The 19366-nt window shown below is 38.1% G+C and overlaps 1 protein-coding gene across 1 annotated transcript; it reads right to left on the bottom strand.

Moving 5' to 3' along the window:
* Window positions 1–31: 31 nt before the first annotated feature.
* HEPACAM2 (HEPACAM family member 2) lies at window positions 32–18056 on the bottom strand. The gene is made up of 9 exons (XM_042889237.1): window positions 17977–18056; window positions 13507–13857; window positions 12341–12625; window positions 5608–5904; window positions 2632–2757; window positions 2522–2546; window positions 2361–2398; window positions 1449–1522; window positions 32–148 (listed from the first exon to the last, which is right to left on the bottom strand). Exons 1-9 carry the CDS (start codon window positions 18044–18046, stop codon window positions 32–34), a joined length of 1383 nt encoding a protein of 460 aa, XP_042745171.1. The 5' UTR covers window positions 18047–18056.
* Window positions 18057–19366: the final 1310 nt, after the last annotated feature.

Genomic DNA, 19366 nt, shown 5'->3' with positions numbered 1-19366 from the left:
AGCTACCACATGTCTGCATACAGGTTATAACTTACTGTTGATGGTCCTGCTGCTGCGGATTGGGAATATGCTGAATGACTTCATAAACTGTACTAAGTACGTCCTGGCCTGGCGCAATGTCAGAGCTGTGAACAGGCTGACTTGAAACCTAAAAGTAGCAAAGAGTGTTTCTGCTGTAAGTACAAATTGATAAAAGTTCCACAGAAATAAAATTGATAATGTAACTTATCTTTTTTTTTTTTTAACAATGCTCTTCTCCATCAACACTTTGGGCACAGATGCAGAAGTTCATCCCTATTTGTTCACATTTTGTTCTGCAAGTTTTTGTCACATTATAGTAATACAAGTAATAATTTAAAATCAATTTGAATCTAAGAAGATTTAGGATGTACCTTTTGCATTTAATACAGCAACTACTTTATATTACTGTACCACATGTCAAGGAAGGAACAGTCAATAATCAAAGAGATAAGTAAGTGAATAAAGATTGAAAAAGGAGAAAATAGTCAGGGAAAGAGCTCAGGACAAAACTCCCATCAGAGTGAGAGAACTGTGAGAAATTCCCATTAAAGTAGTAATAATGATTTTTTTTAATATGTTACATATATGAATCAGTTCTTATGTCATCAGAGCATCTAGACTCCAAATCCATCAGGACTTTCCATTGTTCTTCTGCCTATGCCCAAATTCCAGTTTTTTATCATTTCTGTTTTTTTACTTTTCCATTTTCTGCGAATTAAAATGAATGTAAAATCAAATCCTGACTCTGTCGGCGTGCCACAGTTCTGAACAGCTGTTTCTTGAAATGGTGCTGGAGATTAGAATGAATTTCATTGCATATCCACTCTTTTCTGGTCACCCCTTCTCCCTGACCAATGCCCTAATTCTGCAGGATACCTAATAATGATGTGAATTTGTGGTATGGTCAGCCCTAGGGATGACAGGATGCTTGTGACTGGGATGATTTAGGGTCTGATCTTCTGTGGGCCAATTTCTTGTTTGTATTCATCATCTGACATCACATGTTACAGCTGACATTTATTTTTACAAACAATACTTTAAATACCCCCTGTAGCTTTTCTGAACTGCCAAAGTTGTATGTTGTATGAACAGCAATAAAGAAGAAAATGTCATTGCAACAATTAATTTGCTTGTAGGGCAGTGAGTGGTTTGGTGTTACCCATCTACCTAACACTACTCTTATTTTTTTAATGCGGGGTATCTGGATTGAGATTGTTCCCTCTAGAGTTTGATAAGTTCCCTACTGCACCGTGCCAGTACCGAACTAGTAACACAGTAAAGAAAGAACAAATACTACATAAACAACAGGGATGAATATGGTGTGATGAAACATCTGTGAAACGCAAGAGCAAGCAGACAAAACGACTAGAGTGCAGGTATTCACAGAAACGGAAAGGAAATCATCACTGTGATGTAAAATCACATACCCTGGAACTGCTGCCATGATCAGGAATAGCCACAAATTCATATATCCCAAAATCATCCAAAGCACTTTCATGTCCTAAAGTTAAAACAAACAAAAATGAAAAACATATCAAGATGTAATACGAAATTGAAAAAGTTTAAGTACGGATGGGAAACCACATTTCTCTAATAAAGGAAAATAAATGTGAATATTGGTTGTTTGATCTACTTTAAATCACTTTAAATCACTGAGCTGGCCTGTGATCTCTACTGATTGGGGATGTACACTGCCTGGAACCAAGCGCAGAGCTTCTGGTTAACCTCAGCAGCAACTCTGCAAGAGCCATTGGAACTGACTTTACTGGAAGTCTAAACAGACCCATCTGTTTTCATTTCCCACAGACAAGAAGCCCAGCACAAGCTCAGCATATCTTCACTGTAGTGTGAGACAGTTCCACCTGAATCTTGTATAATCTTGCTGATTAAAAAAAGAAAACATGATAAGTGAACATGATTGTTAAGCCACTTGACAAGTTGCATGTGGGACTTCAGCTGCAATTTGTAGTAGTTGGGGTGGGTCCCTTCCACCCTCATTAACTCGCCCCTCTCTAGCAGATCTTTTGACTCTCGTCTTTAGGCCATTACTCATAACACACATTACATATTGGAGAGAAAAGTGGGCACACAAGTGGTTCTAACCTAGTTTAACAGCTTGAGCTCAAGATAGCAGGATACAAAGTATATCATAAACTCTAAACAGGAGTCAAACCTACACTGACATGTAGTCCTTCAGGTTTTATCTTAAGAGAGATGGCATAGAAGTCTCTAACTCCAGTTAAAACCACTTCCTATCCTTTTACTTTGCATTTAGAGATGCCAATTTTTTGCAAGAATGAAATTTGACCTTATGCTCACATTTCTTCCATTGGCATTACCTGAAAATGTCTGTGCCTTTCTGTAGTCAGCCTCTGGCCTAGAAAACATAAACACATTTTTCAGTTTGGTATCAAAAGATAAGGGAAGAAAGTTAGTATGATAAAATTCAATTCTCATAGTGGAAAGGACTTCAAAATGTAAGAATGCTTTATTTTTGTACCTTCTCTGCAGCTTCTGTTGTATCACTGAAAAGAGCAGAAAAAAGAAAAATCATTCTTTATCTTCTAATGTTCCAAAAGAATAGCTGGAGTGTGCTTAACTTTTACATACCTTTAAGTGGCTTATATCTTTTCCATATGAATAGAAAGCTCATAACTAGGATCAAAAATAATGAAATTCCAGTTATTACTGCAAGAGATGACAAAGATTTTCCTTTCTGAGCCAATTTTTCCAGTCCTGTGTCAAAAAAGATGAGTACTGTATTTAGTCTCCTGTTCTGGATAAAGTGCTGTTATCACACTGATATATGCATTTTTATAAATCACCCTAAAGCAAACTCTTTAAAATTGTTCCAAGACAGCAACTTGAGCAAATGCTTTCATTGTCTAGATGGTACTGGTGGGTTAAATTAAGGTTGAATACATCACTTGCATATTTACAGTCAAAGGTCAGTTGACAATCGTGGTTTCCCCATTATTTCATTTATTTCCCTTATTGATGTGTTGGTGCTGGAGGAACTACATTAATTGATTCTTGAGGCAGATGAAATAGGTTTTATTTAGAAACTGTTTTTTCTTTTCCCAGGCACAAAATATTTCTCAAGAAGCTATAAGCACCAGAAGACTCACTGCTCAAACAGAAGAGGTGCCCTTCTTGTTCCAGCCATGGCACTGGGCCCACAGCCACTCATGAGCCCAGTGTGGTTTCCAGTAGAGCTTTGCTCCTGCATGCCAGTGTGAGATGGCCCTCAGGTTGGTTGGCTCTGCAATTTTTTTCTCAACAGAAAGCTTGGGAGTTCCCATGTTTGCAGCTTGAGTCTAGATGGGAAGGAGTTGCTGAGAAAACGTGACGTAAGAAAGCTCATGGTGTATTTGTTTTCAGCATGGCTGTGGAGATCTCACATACACACTCCCATACACATGGCTCCCTGCTGCGTTGTAAGTTAATTCTTCATACGGTAGCCCACAGTTAGCTAGATGGCAGGGTAGATTTTCCCTTCTGGCATGGCAGCAAACAGAAGGCAACAAGCTTCCTCATCTCTAGGATCCATCTCTAAGGTGGATTAGCACAATTCCTGTTCATAGCATACTGCCCACAGAACAAGTTCTTCTTCCTCTACCTGCAGGCTGTTAGGCCTTCCCAAATGGCTGGAGCCAGCCCTTTCTATCTAACTAGAGGTCCTAGTATTGTGTGTATTTCCTATTCCATGCATGAAAGGACAATTCGCTGGTCACCAGCACAACTCTGTTTGTCTCTTGGGTTGTGCTCTTACTTAATAACTAAAATGAAATATCTCACAAAGTGCAAATATCACAAAGGTGGTCGTATACAAGCAGTAACATTGTGGAAACCACATTGGACAGTCTCTTGTATTACAAACATATACCCAAGCTTTTCAAGTTTTTTGGTTTGTTTTTTTTTCTTTTCTGGATTGCTACTAAGGAATTACAATTACAGAGAGCAAGCAATTCCTAGATTGAAAATCATCACATGAAAACTGAGAATGCCTTTTTGGGGAAAAGAAAAAATCAGTGCAGACCGAATGCTTTACGACAACCGATAACTTTCCACTCTTCAGGTTGTTCAATGTGCAAAAGACATCACCAGTGTTTTGACAGGCACAAGTTGGTCCCTTATCCAGGATTATCAGGAGAGATAGAAGGGATGTGCAAGAATATTTACAGTCTTTGTTTATTATGTTTAATTCTATAGAAATTGTGTTAATTTCTAAGCAGAATGTAGCCTGGGCAGTATCACTGAGGTTTAGTCTGGTGGGTGAATTCACACCACTTAGGTTCAACTAGTGCTGCCTTGCAGTGTGTTGGCTCAACGTCTGGATTTAGTGCTATCTGAATGAATATCAAGAAGAAATGGCCGTAGAGGAGGGAAACTGACTTTTTGGAAAAGTTTTATTTAGGTAAAATATTTTTAATTAGGAAGTATGTGTTTTGAAAAGGGACTAAACATGAAGCTCTGGATTTTTTTCTTTTTGGACTTTGAAAGGAGAACTTGGATGAATTTCTTAATTCTTACTGATGAATATACTCATTCATATTGTAGCTGATATGAACTTCCTGGAGAAGTGTCAGTCTTATTTCTAATGACACATAGCGCTGTTTGCGTTTTCTTTCTCCTCTAACTCAATCTTTAAAGTGCAGCATTATCATTGCAAAATTGCAACCTGACTTCCTTTCAGCATATTGAACTCCATAGGTTTGTGATGATTATATATCAGCCAGAACAATGGACAATCTGCCTCCCTTGTTTACCTTACTAATAAATGGCTGAGCAATTTGTTCTGCACAAGTTAAGTTGCTTTGTTAAATTTTCTAACAGGCAATTGATTGCATCTCTTTGAACATTAACTTTATACAGTCCTTATCTGAAAAAAAGATCCTTATTAATAAGGGATATCAGAGTTTCTCAGTATATTGTTTATAGCTGTGTGCTTCTAGACGTTTCCTGGAACAGTGCCTTATTGCTGTTTAATGCAATCTGATGCAGGAACAGAGGTTATAAAGTATAGGAAATACAGGAGATGTTTAGTAAAACCTGGTAGCTAATTCACAGATTCTTAAATATGAAAGCAAAATAATTTTTACAAGCAGATTGTAATAAAATTATTCATTCATCATCACAGCTTGCATTATCATCCTACAGTAAACTAGGGCTCTTATAATACCTAATCACATAGGGAGTCTGTGGCTGCTTACTCCAGTCAGTGGTGTATGCTTGAGATTCTCCCATGCACTGATCCCTCTTAGCTCCTGAATGGCAGAGAATGAGACAGTGAGCTTTGGACCAAATCTGCCTTTGGGAGGAAGGGCTTGTCCTGGCATCCAAAAGGATTCTACATTTTCTCATTCCATAAAGCTCCGAATGGCTGAATATATTTCACTGTCAAACTCCTACAAAACACTGATATCTTGGTGGGTCTCATTTAAAGCTGTGACACACTGCAAATCCCACTTAGTACATTATTAGCAAGACTTCATACGTATGTTCTCTCTCTAAGAATAATTTCCTTTTCCTGGGCTGACAATCAGCTCAGAAGCTATAGTTACAGCCAGGAATCAATGTTCCTACCTGCAGAGGTAATGATCACTGTGAAGTGAGTCTCATCACGTTTTCCAGTCATGTTGTTGAAAGCGCGGCACATGTAATCTCTTGTCTTCTGAGCCACCGTATCAGACATAACTTCCAGGTGGGGTCCATATTGGATTACATGAGTGGTATTGTCAGCCCTTTGAATCCACGAGTAAGTGTTTGGTGGGTTTGAATCAGCTGAGCAGTCGAACAGTACGGCTTCCCCTACGCTGACGGTAAACACCGCTCCTACCTTCAGACCTTTGTCTGATTTGACTCGGAGTCCATAAGGTCCATCTGCATTGAAAAATATAAACCCAAAACATAATGGAAAAATTAAAATCAGACTACGTATTTAAATTTTACATAAAAGCACTTAGATTCCTTAAACTGGACTAGCCTTTAGAATGGCTGCCATTAGATTCAATTATTTCAATTAAAAGGCTTTCAGTTCAATCATTTGATCTTTGATCTCAGACTAGACTACACCTGCTTAATACTGATCTAATCGCTGCTTAGGGAAACAGCATGGGTCTATGTAGTGCTCAGTAATGTAAAAACAGTGGAGACTGAACACACTTGGAAAAGTTGTGAAGTAAAGAAGCAGGTCTTCTGGGGTATATTTGACCTTTTCTACTAAAATGCCAAACGTATCAGTGTAAGTCATTTATCTTCATATTCAGAAGAAAATAAAGCTCTGAAATACATAAATAGTCAGTGTAATACTTAGCAGTACAATAATAATTGGCACAACTATTCTAGAGGTATACTTTAGAATGGGGTGTGCCTTAGATAACTTCAATAAGTGACTGCTAAAATAAACTTCAACCTTCCCCTCTTTTAGTACATTTCAACTTCAACATCCAGGTTTCTATCAAGAAGAAGGCCTTGTGCCAGGTTTCTGAACATAATTAGAAGAGAAACATATTGTCCAGTAGTCGTGTTCATTACTGAGAAAATTGGGCTGCAATTTCTAGAGCAACCTTCATATGAAAATGGGAAGGGAAATAATATATTTAAATATGATGAGTATTTCCTATGTTATGTTTAGTTGATCATTTCAGATCCTGTTTTTTTTTTTCTCCTGTCTTTCCATGTTAAAATCTATTTTTACAAGGATCTGATTGTAAAAAAATGATGTAAAGAATATTTTTTTTTTCCAATTAGAGAACTCATTATTTTAATATTAATAATTCCCTGGGATTTACATGCACAGTCAAAAATGTACAGATCTATTACTGACAGATGCTGAAAGAAACCAAAAGAAATGATGGATGAACAGGTGGCTTCTCTTTGGTGAGATCCTTGGAGCTCAGTAAAGCTCAGTAAAGCTGCTGTCAAGTGACTCCAAAATGGCATTACAAGAAGACAGATAACTCAATATTATGCCAATTTTAATGTGATTGAGTAATATTTCCATCTTCCTACGGTTGTCTGTAAGCATTAAAACCACGTAGCTGGTTTTGAACTTGCAATGTGCTGCTGTACAAAGAGGAACACTGGCTTGTTAATGACTATTTCTTATCAGGAAATTCAGGCTGACATTAGTTTTCCTTGTAATATGTATGCTTCTATTGATTGTCCACCTTGTTTTATGAGGCTTGAAGAGCTCTTAAACAAGCTGCATGCAAGCTGTTTCCTGTGTGCTTCATTGTTTTTCTTTCTCTATTTGAGAAAGTTTAGGATAGAAAATGGAGACTGCCACACTCAGTTGAGTCAATTTTTAGCCAAATGTGCATATTTCACAACTTATAGTTGTCACGCTTCCTATTTTCTATGTTTCTGTTTTAGTGATATGCTTTTCTCAGTTTCATTTTAAGACTCAGCATCTGTCTAACATTTCATTGGGTGATGTGGATTCATGTCACAGGTGCCATGGGGAAGAATCAAGATGTTTCTAGAAATCTGCAGTCTTAGATGCAGAGCTTCTTGCTCATGGGTTCCTTAACATGAGTCGTAAATATGATAAGTGCTTCTGGAAACTGCAAAGCTGTCACCACTGCATCAGCTTAACTATCTGCACCCCACACGAAGAATTCTGTACGTGCAGAGCCTATACAACACCAGGTGCTATGAAAGGCCATTCCTCTTACCCAACTCTTCTGTCTGATACTAGCTTTTATTTTCACTGATAATATAATCTTTGGCAGATGTAAACCAGCTGACAGATCTCTTCGCTCCCTCATTATAACAGGAGATTTGCCAAAAAAGGATCAGAATTGAGTTCTGTTTTTGTATCAGTGCCCTAACTGTGCAGTGTGCATAGTCAGCACTAACAGTGTGACCGCACTTCAGTACGAAAGCTACAAATCAAAAGAAACAATGATAAAATCACCACATACTGGCTGTTGGAAAACAAAAAACCAAGAAAAACATAAAACAAAGAAAGGTTTTCTTATAAAATAGCCAAATCTTGGCTATGTCTGAAAAGCAACATTCCTTGGTGAAGTCCATCCCTGATGAAGGTACCATCAGATAACCCTTCTGGCACGGTCTGGCTCAGCCTGTTGTCTCCCCTGGACTGTGCATACATCACTGATCCCCACGCACCAGGTAGCAAAGGAGTACCCACAGCTTCAAGTGTGATTCCAAAAAGCAGATAATCAGCACCTTCCTCTCTGAAATTAAATATTTTCTGGCTACTGGAAATCTGAAGGAAGGAAATCCCACAATCTATTACATTCAACTCCATCACTGCACTGTGATGCACTGTTGCAGCCTCCATGACAGCAGTTTCTCCCACTCCCGAAATAATTTATTTCTGCTTCATGCTTCTGCAATAGCAATGTTCTATGCTGCATTATCGTCACAGCTAGTGGAGAAGGGGGACAATATTAGTGAGAAATGATGAAGAACAAAAAGCACTTTTGATTCTCAGTAAAAAAGTGGAGCACCTTCCTTCATGGATCACCCAGTTCTACTCCCTCCCCATATTGTTCTCAACAGTAATAAGCCTCTTGTCTCAGTGAGGCCAGTTAACTAAATGACTTGTAAAATAATAAATCACCTGTTCTTGGTAACAATTTACAGCTCTGTGGGAATATTTCCAATTGCTCCTATCTCCATGAGACTGCTGTAGTTTCTAAGCAGATGGCAGGTATTTACTGTGAGTGACCTTTCTTTTATCACTTACAGGAGCTCCCCCGCAGCAATGACATATGGCAGATGGGGATCCTGGGGCCAGTGGTATTGACAACTGCTTGTTGGAATACCTGACACCTCAGTAAGCAGAGGCTGGACTGAATTATGGGACTGGTATAGCTCAGGAGGTAAGAACCCCAACTCCCATCACAAATTTGAATATGGAATATGGATAGTAATGTAAGCACTGTAGTCCTTCAGTACTGAATTGTTTTCTATTAATATTTTTCCCATATTTTAAGTTATAAACAATGCAAACTACCAATTCTGATGAAATAAAAAGTCCATTCTAAAATGCATGTAGTAATATTTCCATACGTGAGAAAAAATTGAATCGGAGATATTTTAGTGTATCAAAATCATAAGGCAACAAAACATTTCAGAAATTGAACACTGAAGTAACTAATATTTTCAAGTTCTGCTCAGCAATGGGTTGAAAATAAGTTTTCATTTTGGAGCTTGGAATGATTTTTCAAATTTATGGGAAAATACGTATGGTTGAGTGAGGGAGAAGGGAGAACAGTGCAAGAAATAAGGCTAAGGGGAACACATCCTGTCAGTGCAAGTGTTCCAGGCACCCATCAGTGCAGTAAATGCTCCAGAGACAATTTTGCAAGCAGCAAGTCAGAAATCCCAATACCAAACATAGCAGTCAGAATGGTAGCAACAATGAAAGGTATTTTTCTAATCTGGTTTGACTTTGTTGCATCATAAGAGAGCTGTCAAGCTGTGCTGGCTGCAGCTTCCCCATGTTTTAAGGTAGGTATTCTTTGTAGAGAAATGTGTGTAAGGCCCTCTCCTAGCTCATGAAAGTGAGAAAAACAGACATTAAAGCAGATATTAAAAATATGCTACCTTGAGAGAAGAATGAGATTAATGTCATTATAATGATGATGATAAAACTCCATCAGTGCTGGTTATTTCCTTGTAGAATGTTTTATCATGATTTCTCTGTCCACAATGAGTAGAAACAGTTCATATCTACACCATTAAGGACTCTCTGGGGCAGCTCCTTCATCTTTGTGTCTGCAGTGCTGTCAGTTCTCCTAAGAGAGACTGACAGGTGCTCCTAAGAGATGAGTTGTCTCCTAACAACATCCTTGCTAGCCTTCACCATTCTGGGCAATGTAGGGACACCCCCTCGCACATACTTTAGATACAAGATAACTCCCATCTGATTATTCCAAGTTATAATTATAAATAAGTAAGTGGCAGAATGCATAACCTTAGAAGAAAGATGGAGAAAGCCAAGTGAAAGGTGTAGCTGGTAGTGTGGTGAGGCTGGGCAGAGGGCATGGGCTGTCTGCCCCACTACCAGGTTACATGGTGGGAGATGCAGGAGCGTGCAGCAGGAATCCAGCTCCACTCCTTGCACCATGCCATCCACGCTGTGCCAGTGAGGAACAGGTTATACCTGAACAGAGCTGATGGTGGTGGGTCCTGACCTGATCTTCAGATCCCTGAGAAAGGCACTTTGACTCTGAAGGATGCAAGGACTGAAGCCTGGCAAGGTCACACAGCTGTTGGAGGCTATGGGAGCTGACATTGCAGGAGGGGTAAGGAAAAAATGAAAGTGCCTTTTCTAAGATTTGCTGAATGTTGATTAAGCCAAGCCTTTTGTGTCCTCTAACTCAATTTACATTCATGAACTGAGTTTACATTTTCACTAAGTTCCTCAGGTGCTTTTGCACATCCTTTTACCGCTTCAAAAATCAGTAATGGTCTTTACTTTTAGCTAAATATAAAGTCACCAACTTGCTTAGAGATCATTAAGCAAACCTTAAAAGAGCACCAGCACAAACCCTTAAATATATTTCATAGCAGTGTCCTGCAGGCAATGATATGAGCCAAACCTGAGGCTCATATCCATCATAACCTGCTCATCATGGCCTATTACAGCCTATCTGTGATATTACTGCTCTAACCTAGATCCTGATGTTACTCATAGACACAGACACTTCAATGGCAACTTTTGACTGAAAGCATTATTCATATCCCTAAATTAAGCAGTTGAGTATCGACAGGATCATGACATTGAGTTATTAGATCTTCAGAACAGGAATCCCCAGCTTGACAGTTTTCTCATCCTCACACCTCTAGCCTAAATTAGCTTGTTGAAAAGCTATTTTTCACAGAGATTAGGTATATTGAACAAAAAAGGTATATTTGCAGAGAAACAATTTCTTTTATTAAGCCAATACAGCTAAAAAAAGGGTTTGAGGCACACAAATCACTCATTATCTGAAACAGAAAGTTTCAAACTAGATAGAGGATGGGCACTCTTTCTTGGCTTCTGCATTATCTTACTTACCTAAAAATCTCATTTCACTTACGTTAAACCATTACAGTTTTCTCAGCACTACTTACTGGAGGACCCGTGTAAATCAGCAGTAAACAACAACAAAATAATAAATGAACCAAAACCTAAGTTGTCTCTGTATTTTGTAAGCATATGATCTTAAAATGACATGAATGAATCCTTGGGAACATAGGCCTGGAAGGAGCATTTGATACCACTGAATTCAGGCTTCTGCTACAGTAATGCAACACCGCATGAATCCCATTCATACAGTTGTCAGCCCTTAGCAATAGCAATGCGCACAGCTCTTGCAAAATCTCATTACTCCAACAACTGGAAAACATCTAATTTCCAGTCAAAATATATGGTTGCCTTACAGTTTATTCTTCAGTCAACATAAATCTTTACATAAATCTTTCTCCCTCGTGTTTCCCACTTTATATGAAAAGCAAACACCCCTTTCAGAGTCTGTTTTCTGCAACCAAACTGAGTTCTCCTGGCCTGTTCTCATGAATAGGATCCCCATTCCATTTTGTTTTGTTTCTGTACAGTTCAAGATTATTCCTCTGGGTAGTGTAGGTACTGAATATAGTATTCAACTTGTGATCTCATCTTTTTTATGCCTGAATGACACTGCCTGTTAGATGTCTTTTGATGAGTTCAATCAGGCAGATACACTGCCTCGGTTATTGCCATGCAAATCTCCATCAGCAGAAGTTCATGATTTTTTTATTCTGCAAGTGCATGTCCTTTTAGTTTTTAACAGATTTCATACCAATTCTATTACTCTGTTGTTCAGACCTCTCAGGTTATTGTCACAGGTAAACTTCATTGACATACTCCCAGTCTTTTGATATCAGTAATGAAAGTATTAGACAGGATTGGACTCAAAATGATCTTGAGGAATACCATGAGTAGCACTCCATCAGCCTGATGCTTCCTCCACTCAGCTTCTGGATACCTTTTTCTGTCTCTATTTTAATCAAATTTTTCTGTATATAATTCTGATTGCTTTCCTCTGACACACCCCTCCTCCATATTTGAAGATGCCCATGTGGAACACCTGAAATTCATATGTGGATTCTGCAGTTCAGACTGATCTTCACAACAATGTAACGCTGAGAGAACTTTTTATTACACTATCATAAGTTATAGCTGCTACAAACTTATTTTGAACGCAAGCTCACATATAATGTTAACTCAACTGTCTTCTGTCTCTTTACCTTAGTCAGAGGCACTCTTTTCAACCAGATCATTTACACAAAGGTAATTATGAATATTTCATATACTCACAATATATCGTTGGTGCAATTCTCTCACTTTCCATTGCACTGACAGGGTTGGACACCAAACAGCTGTAGTTCCCAACGTCTTCTTTTGCAACAGGAACAATTAGAAGCGTAGCATTGTTTGATGAAAAAGTATAATTAGGGCCAGCATGGAGAGGCTTTCCATTTTTCATCCACTGGTAAACTACCCTTGTGCCTTTTCCCACGGTACATTTTAACGTAATATTCCCCACGTACTCCACTACCCCTGAAGATGGCTCAGTGTGCACAATTGGCTGTGTGACAGGTACTATAAAAAAAAGAGATATGAAGAGTTATAAAATTGACTGCTAGTACATTACAGTCTTCACTGCCAAAATGACACAAATAGTAGCCATCCTCCTCTCTGGAAAGTATCCATATTTCAAAGTATGTTTATTAAATATGGTTAAAGAATAAAAAAAAGAAGGTTGTATTCTCATTTGGTAAGAATTTTCCCAGTACTTAAATAAAGCTAGACTGTTTATATTACCGGTTATATGACAGAGGCTGAGATTGGGTATATCATATCATTGCTTCCAACTCTGGTCTAATAAACAAAACCCTGCAGCCACAGCAGTGCAGAGAGTGGAATGGGTGATGCTGCCCACAGTGAGGGATTTCCCCAGTAGTGCTGCGAGGCTGACACTGTGACTGAAACTCACTGCTGGCCAAGTCATGGAGATGGCTACTGCCTGGCATAGACATGGGAGTGAAATGGCAGCCACAACTGTATCACATTAATGTCTCTTTCATTTAATTAATTCAGTCTAACCAGGGTCAGGGCTCCCTCCATATAAACCATAAATTGCAGTACATTGAAAATTGATACATCCTGTCTGATAACATAGCAGAGCCTTATGAAACATTATTTCCTACATTTCTCATATTCGTCAATGGTTTTGAAACTCCTTAGGTGTTTTTTTTTTTTTTAAGTTCAAGAAATATTAGTTAACAACTTAAATTTGTTTGAAGGTGACATACTGTAGCATTCCCTCCAGCAGTAGAAAATAACATAACTCAATTGTTGGCACTTATTTGTGCATGGTTCGATTAAATAGTGCACTACTATAATTGGATTCCAAGAACCATTACTTCAGAGCTATGTAAATTTTATTTTCAAACTGAAGATGCTACATTTTAGTAACTTACCATCAACAGCTACATGAATTTTTTCACTGGCAGCTACTGTCCCATTCCCACGAACATTGACTTTTACAATATAATTGCCTTCGTCACTGATACGTAATGGATTGATCATCAAAGATGCATTAGGTGGTATGAGGGTAAACTTGTGCTGATATTCCAAGTCTGGTACTACTGTTTGGTTTACAGAGCCAAGCAGGTATTTTGGATTACTCCGAGGCTTCTCAAACAGCCAAATTATCTGGATTTCACAAGCTGTAGTGCTGAAATTGTAGTCAACAGTGAGCTGGAGTGGTTGCCCCTCGATACCATGGATAGTATGAGATGGTACTGTCAGCTTCAAGGCAGAACAAATACCTGCATAAAAATGAAGGAACAAACAGATACACCCAAAGCACTAATGGGAACATTGGAAAATGGAAATGAGGAACTCTCACAAAGAAAAAACTCTCGGAGTTAAAGCTTAAACTTTTTTATGATTATGTTTCAGATTTCAAGTAAGAAATGGGGAAATGCTCGTTGACTTTATTGGAATAGGATTTAGCTATAGATACCCAGCTTCAAAGTACATAAAAAGCCAAACCTGAAAGGATATTTCTGATTCCTGGTTATAAAAAACTGTTGAAAGTTTGACAAAAATGAGGACAGGTGAATTTACCTTAATGTTTAAAATATTTTCATTTTAAAATATTCTCAGGTTGCAGAGCTCGTATTGTCTATACAGTCTTGGACTACAAGCTCAAATTTAGGACTTCTTTTCTTGTGTTTATCCAGAGAGAATTTTCTTAATGTTGCTTTTCCAGCTATACTGAGAAACCATCTGAAAAATCTAACAAGGCTCACTTTCACAAATTTCCCTCTTTGAAATGATATAGTTATTATTACACGCACCTTATGCTTCAGACAAAATTCAAGAAACATAACTTAATTCTTAATAAGAAACATAATAATCTTGCAAAAAATATGTATTTGGATCATAGGAAAAAGAAGAATTGAGGTTTTCTGTTGATACATACAAAAGCAGATCTCCAGTCCCATGATGAATCCTGTCTTCTAGGAATCCTGCACCTTCAGGGTGCAAAATGGCTCCCTTTAACTAGTCTGGCTTTCCCTTCCTTTAGAATTGTTTTTTCTTTTGTCACCCTTAGGCAGATTTATAGAACATTACATGAGTTTGCTAAGGAATCTCTGGTCATATTCTGTTCATTTAGCAACTAGTAAGGTTTATGAAAATGACAAACTCCAAAAATATGAATAATTTTGCCTCACTCTTCATACAACTGAACAACACAAGTCAACTAGGAGGGCTTGCAGCATTGCCAAGAGTGAGGAATTAAAAAGGGAAGCAGCTTGGTGCAGTCCCATGGTAGAATGCTATAGGGGCAATGTGTGCAAAGACGTTTAACCTCCTGAAGGAAATACCCGACTTCTTGGGAACTGAAAAAGAAGCAGGCAGAGAACTTCAGGTTGCATGGACACTGGTGTGGGGAGAACAGCAAGGAGTCAGCTGACATGGGAGGAGAATGGGATAAAAAGGAAGGAAAAGGGTAGAAAAGATACAGAGATACTTAACTGGAGGATGCACAGGAGCATGGTGAGTGCATGTGTAACTTTTTTAGATAAAAAACCTGAAGCAATTGAAGCACATCAAACGGAAACCTCTTCCCCTACTTCTTAAAGTATTTGTGGCCTGTTGTTCTTGTGCAGTTTTTGAAATGCTGTTTGACTCCAAGGGACGAGCTGACTTGTTAATGGAAGATGAGTTGTTCTAATATTTAAGAGAAGTGAGTTTTCTTCCTGCAAACCTTACAGTGCAAATCAAACTTCCACTTGAGAGAATAATTCCTCAGTAAAGCCCTTCACAAAATATTTAATGGTGAAAGTAAATTTTATATAAGCTACCTAACACGTTCCAATTTTTAAATTTCCTTAAACAAAGTAAAAGAAATCTCTACAAATACTGGGAAATCTGTAAATGATTGATTAAAAGATCTGGCCATATTGTTCCTCATTCCTTGCACATGACAGTGCTCAATTTTGGAGTTTCTCTAGCTGTCAGTAAATGATTGCGTCGTACGACAAGAAGCCAATAAAAGCAGCAGTGGTAAATGCAAAATATGTATAACAATTGATATTTCTTACAGATCTGTGCTGAAAAGTATCAAAATCCAAGCAGGTCTAGTGAGTAGAAGGATAACAGTGACTATCAGAACAAATGCTGTTGCCATCACAGAAGAAGAAAAAGAAACTGGTGGCTAAATAACTTAATTTCTTCTGAGTTGAAAAAAAAAAAAGGGTGTAGGAGAGAGAAACTGTAAATAAACTTGTGGGAAAAAGTGGCTCCATTCAACAGCATGGAAAGACATTGGGAGGTCAGTTAGGAATTTCTTTCAGCAAAGATGAGGGAAAGTGAGGGAAGAAGCCCCATTTTTTTCCCAGCCAGAGGACTCCTGCCCACTGGGGAGCAGCTCTGGGTGATGGCGGGTGCTGCTGTCTCCTGAGGCGGCTTCACAGAGAGCCACTGAGGCTCCAAGCCAACACTAGAGAAAGGCACTCTGACAAAGGGCTCATGGCAGCCGTGCTGGGTGACTGCTGCTTTAACAGTGATCAAATCTTCTATGCTCTGGAATAGTAGACTTATTTTTTGGATATAAGAAGCCAGTGCGACAAAATGTACTTCTTTCTCATCAGGCACAAATTCCATACAACTCAAACGTATCCCTTAGCATTCTAAATAGAACAATAGATATTTTTCAAAGAGTACAGAATTCTGAAAACTATTTTTGTACATTGCCCATAAACCAAGAGGTGGTACAGAAATGACCTCCACTTGGAGCCCAGTGATCTGTGTTTTCTTCCATCTCACTTTGCTGCCACCAGTATTAGCAAGCACAACTGGATTACTGTTGACATAAAACAAGGGCTGCAGCTTTAGTTTAAATAAAAACTATGACATAACTTTTGAGTTTACTGCATAAACTGAAACCTTCTTACTGAGGTTTTATCATTCCCCGAATTTAAGATGCACATCTCCTTATCGAAGTGAAATCAGACCCTCAGTCACATTTTACTTGAGTGATCACTTAGCTCCTTAGCACTCCAAAACCCCTGAACTTGTATACAATGTCACTGGCAATAGTTTCCAAACTTTCTGCAAATATGTCAATTCAGAAAAAAAAAAAAAAAAAAAAAAAAAAAAAAAAAGATAAAACGGACTAAAGAATAATCTGCTATTCCTCTACCACCGTTTGCAGCAGAAGGGATTAAGGCATATTCTTTCCAAGTTCGGAATTTTTGTCCAAGAACAAGCTCTACCAAGCTTCATTATTTGACTTAACTCTGCCCTTGGAGGTCAATTCCTCTGGTGTTCTTTGTGTCGTGCTCCAAACACCTGATTTTTGTCATGATAAAAATGCAGGCTGTGCATTTTTCACACTAGGAAAGGTTTCTATCTGAGTAAGACTGTAAGATGCGATTTTCTAGTGAACAAGGATGGCCTTCCGTGTGCATGCCAATATCTCTTTTAGAATCTTAATCAGAAATGTTCAACAATCTTGTAATGGAGATTAAGAACTGAATATTCATCATGTTCTTATCAGACAGGTATTTCATTTTTAAAGTCTGATAATCTTCATTAAAAACTGCTATGGCTAAGAAGCCAAAGCTGTTGACAATGTGCTTAGCTCAAAATCAAGGAAACTAAGTGACTGTATGTAAAGTTCGTGAAAAAGATAAAAGAAAAATTGACAGAAAAGTATGTAGCATATTTGCAATGTCATATATTCCCTCTGTTGATATCTTTGAAAACAATAAAGTATATAAGAAACAAATTACAAGACTTTGTAGAAATACAGCTTTATCTAACCTTTGATCAGAGAATATTCCAGTAAAAGAGCACAGAAATCTGCTTTCTATCAAGTGTACCGATAAACGTATACTTATGCTGAATCTACAACCAAATGCTGAATAATTCTACTGTTAATGTAATACTTCTTCAGTCAACTTCAGTTGACTGAAAGATTAATTTAATTTTAATACAAAATTCATCAAAATATAAACAAATTTTAGGTGTTAAATACGAGGCATGATAGTGAACTGAAAAACCTATAAACACTGTAATAACATAATGCATTTTTAAAGAGATGTGTAACATCTTCTATAGAAACTTTGTCTCAGAATCTGTCAAGTCTTACTTGTTAAAAACAATGCAGTATGCATATACTGCTTAACAAAACAGGAAAAAAGATATGTAATAATGCCAATGCTTTATTTACAGATTACGTGCAGCTTTAATTTTTGTCAGTTTCTAAAATTTTCAGTTCCATCCATAAAACATTTTATCTGATTAAAACTTATAGGCTACTTTCCTAGAATAAAGTATCTGACAATACAAGAGAAATATCTTAAAATTTAGGAGTATAAAAACAAGTCAAATTTCCACAATGACATTCAAACATAACACATGCAATTCCTTACCTACAAGCAGAAAATACACTTGGCACTTTAAGTCACAAAATAAGCTGGCTAGAGGGCTCCATGAAAGCATCCTGTCCCATACAAACACCACCTTCTTCTCAGTGCTAAGTCGGAGCTGGGACCAGCACCTGCTGGTTTATTTGCTAGGAAAATCAGCAACGAGTTAACAGGCCCTATCCTGTCCCCAGCCCTGTCTGATTTGAATATGTGTATACACAGAACAAAGGGAGTGGAGCACCTGTTAGATGAGCACCCATCTTCATTGCCTCTGACTTCACTATAACCCTTCCCTAGCAGCCGCAGTAAATATGACAGAGAATATAATAAATGAGCCACAGAATAATACAGAGTACCTTGAATTATCAAAAATATGTGAACACTCCCAACAGATAGGTTATATAGGTACTAACATCCTTTAGTTACACTGTTTTATAAAAAAGACTGTGCTGCTAGATGGTTCTGCTCATTCCAAATTAGTATGTAGTATTTGGTACATTAGTATTTAGATTTTCTTTTTTTTTTCTTTTTCTTTTTTTTTTTTTTTTCAGGTGAGAACTTTTCCATTGGTCTCTTCTTTCCTTCTATTTTTTAAAGAAAAATATTTAAAAAACACAAAGCTGTGACTAAATAGTTATCATTTTCTTCCTTAACATACGTGTAACAGGGAAACAATTTCATTCCCCTCCTCTGAGCAACTAGTAATGTGAAGTGTCAGGAATCATCTAACAAAGACTCCTGTAGTAGTGTGCACAACCCACTAGAGCTGTTAAGTTAGCTGCTGATTACTGTTTATTCTGAGCGAACTTACATCGGTTTAATATTAATATTAATGTATGATTTGGATTTTGTCCAAGGCTGCCACTCACTGTACAAACCTAATCAGCAGCACACCAGACAGCCCTCCTGCAACTTGCATGTGCAGAAACAGTTTGCAACAGCAAATATCTGCATCAACAGAGATGGCTTATCCACAGAAAAACACACGTTAAGTTTTTGTTACGCAGCACTTACGCTGTTACGGATGAACAAATTCCTGCCTTGTGCAGGATGGATGGCAGCAAGGAACTGATCCCCCTCACTGTGTGCCTGTGCTGGTGCTCGGGGTCCTGCAGAGTGCTAAGCCACTGCCGTAAGGAATGAACGTTTGATTTCTGCTTCAGTTAAAAGGAGGTGAAAACATCCAGACCCTTCCAGAATTTTTACCAGCTCTGTATGACCAAATGTAATGCATGTTATTTCAGCAGTCCCAGCAGAAATAATGTCATTGCCTGGCACAAGAGTGCAGATGAAGAGAGCACTGTGCACATCCACAAGGGCTCCGGGTACCCCCTGCCCTGCCTTCCCCAGGGCTGTTGTTTGTAACCTGTTTAATCCACTTCGCTGCAGTCTA

Source organism: Lagopus leucura, unplaced genomic scaffold (genome assembly GCF_019238085.1).
Source record: "Lagopus leucura isolate 7727_CA_CO unplaced genomic scaffold, USGS_WTPT01 Super-Scaffold_100157, whole genome shotgun sequence".
Lineage (NCBI taxonomy): Eukaryota > Metazoa > Chordata > Aves > Galliformes > Phasianidae > Lagopus > Lagopus leucura.
Note: the sequence above shows the minus strand (reverse complement) of the source record. Positions and strands in the feature narration are given on the sequence as shown.

Excerpts from the sequence above, each read along its gene's own strand:
- HEPACAM2 (XM_042889237.1), bottom strand. The coding sequence starts at position 18,046 with ATGCTTTCATGGAGCCCTCTAGCCAGCTTATTTTGTGACTTAAAGTGC. Across the intron at positions 13,858-17,976 it reads AGTGTATTTTCTGCTTGTAG|GTATTTGTTCTGCCTTGAAG; the intron begins GTAAGGAATTGC and ends ATTTTTATGCAG. Across the intron at positions 2,399-2,521 it reads CAACAGAAGCTGCAGAGAAG|GCCAGAGGCTGACTACAGAA; the intron begins GTACAAAAATAA and ends TATGTTTTCTAG.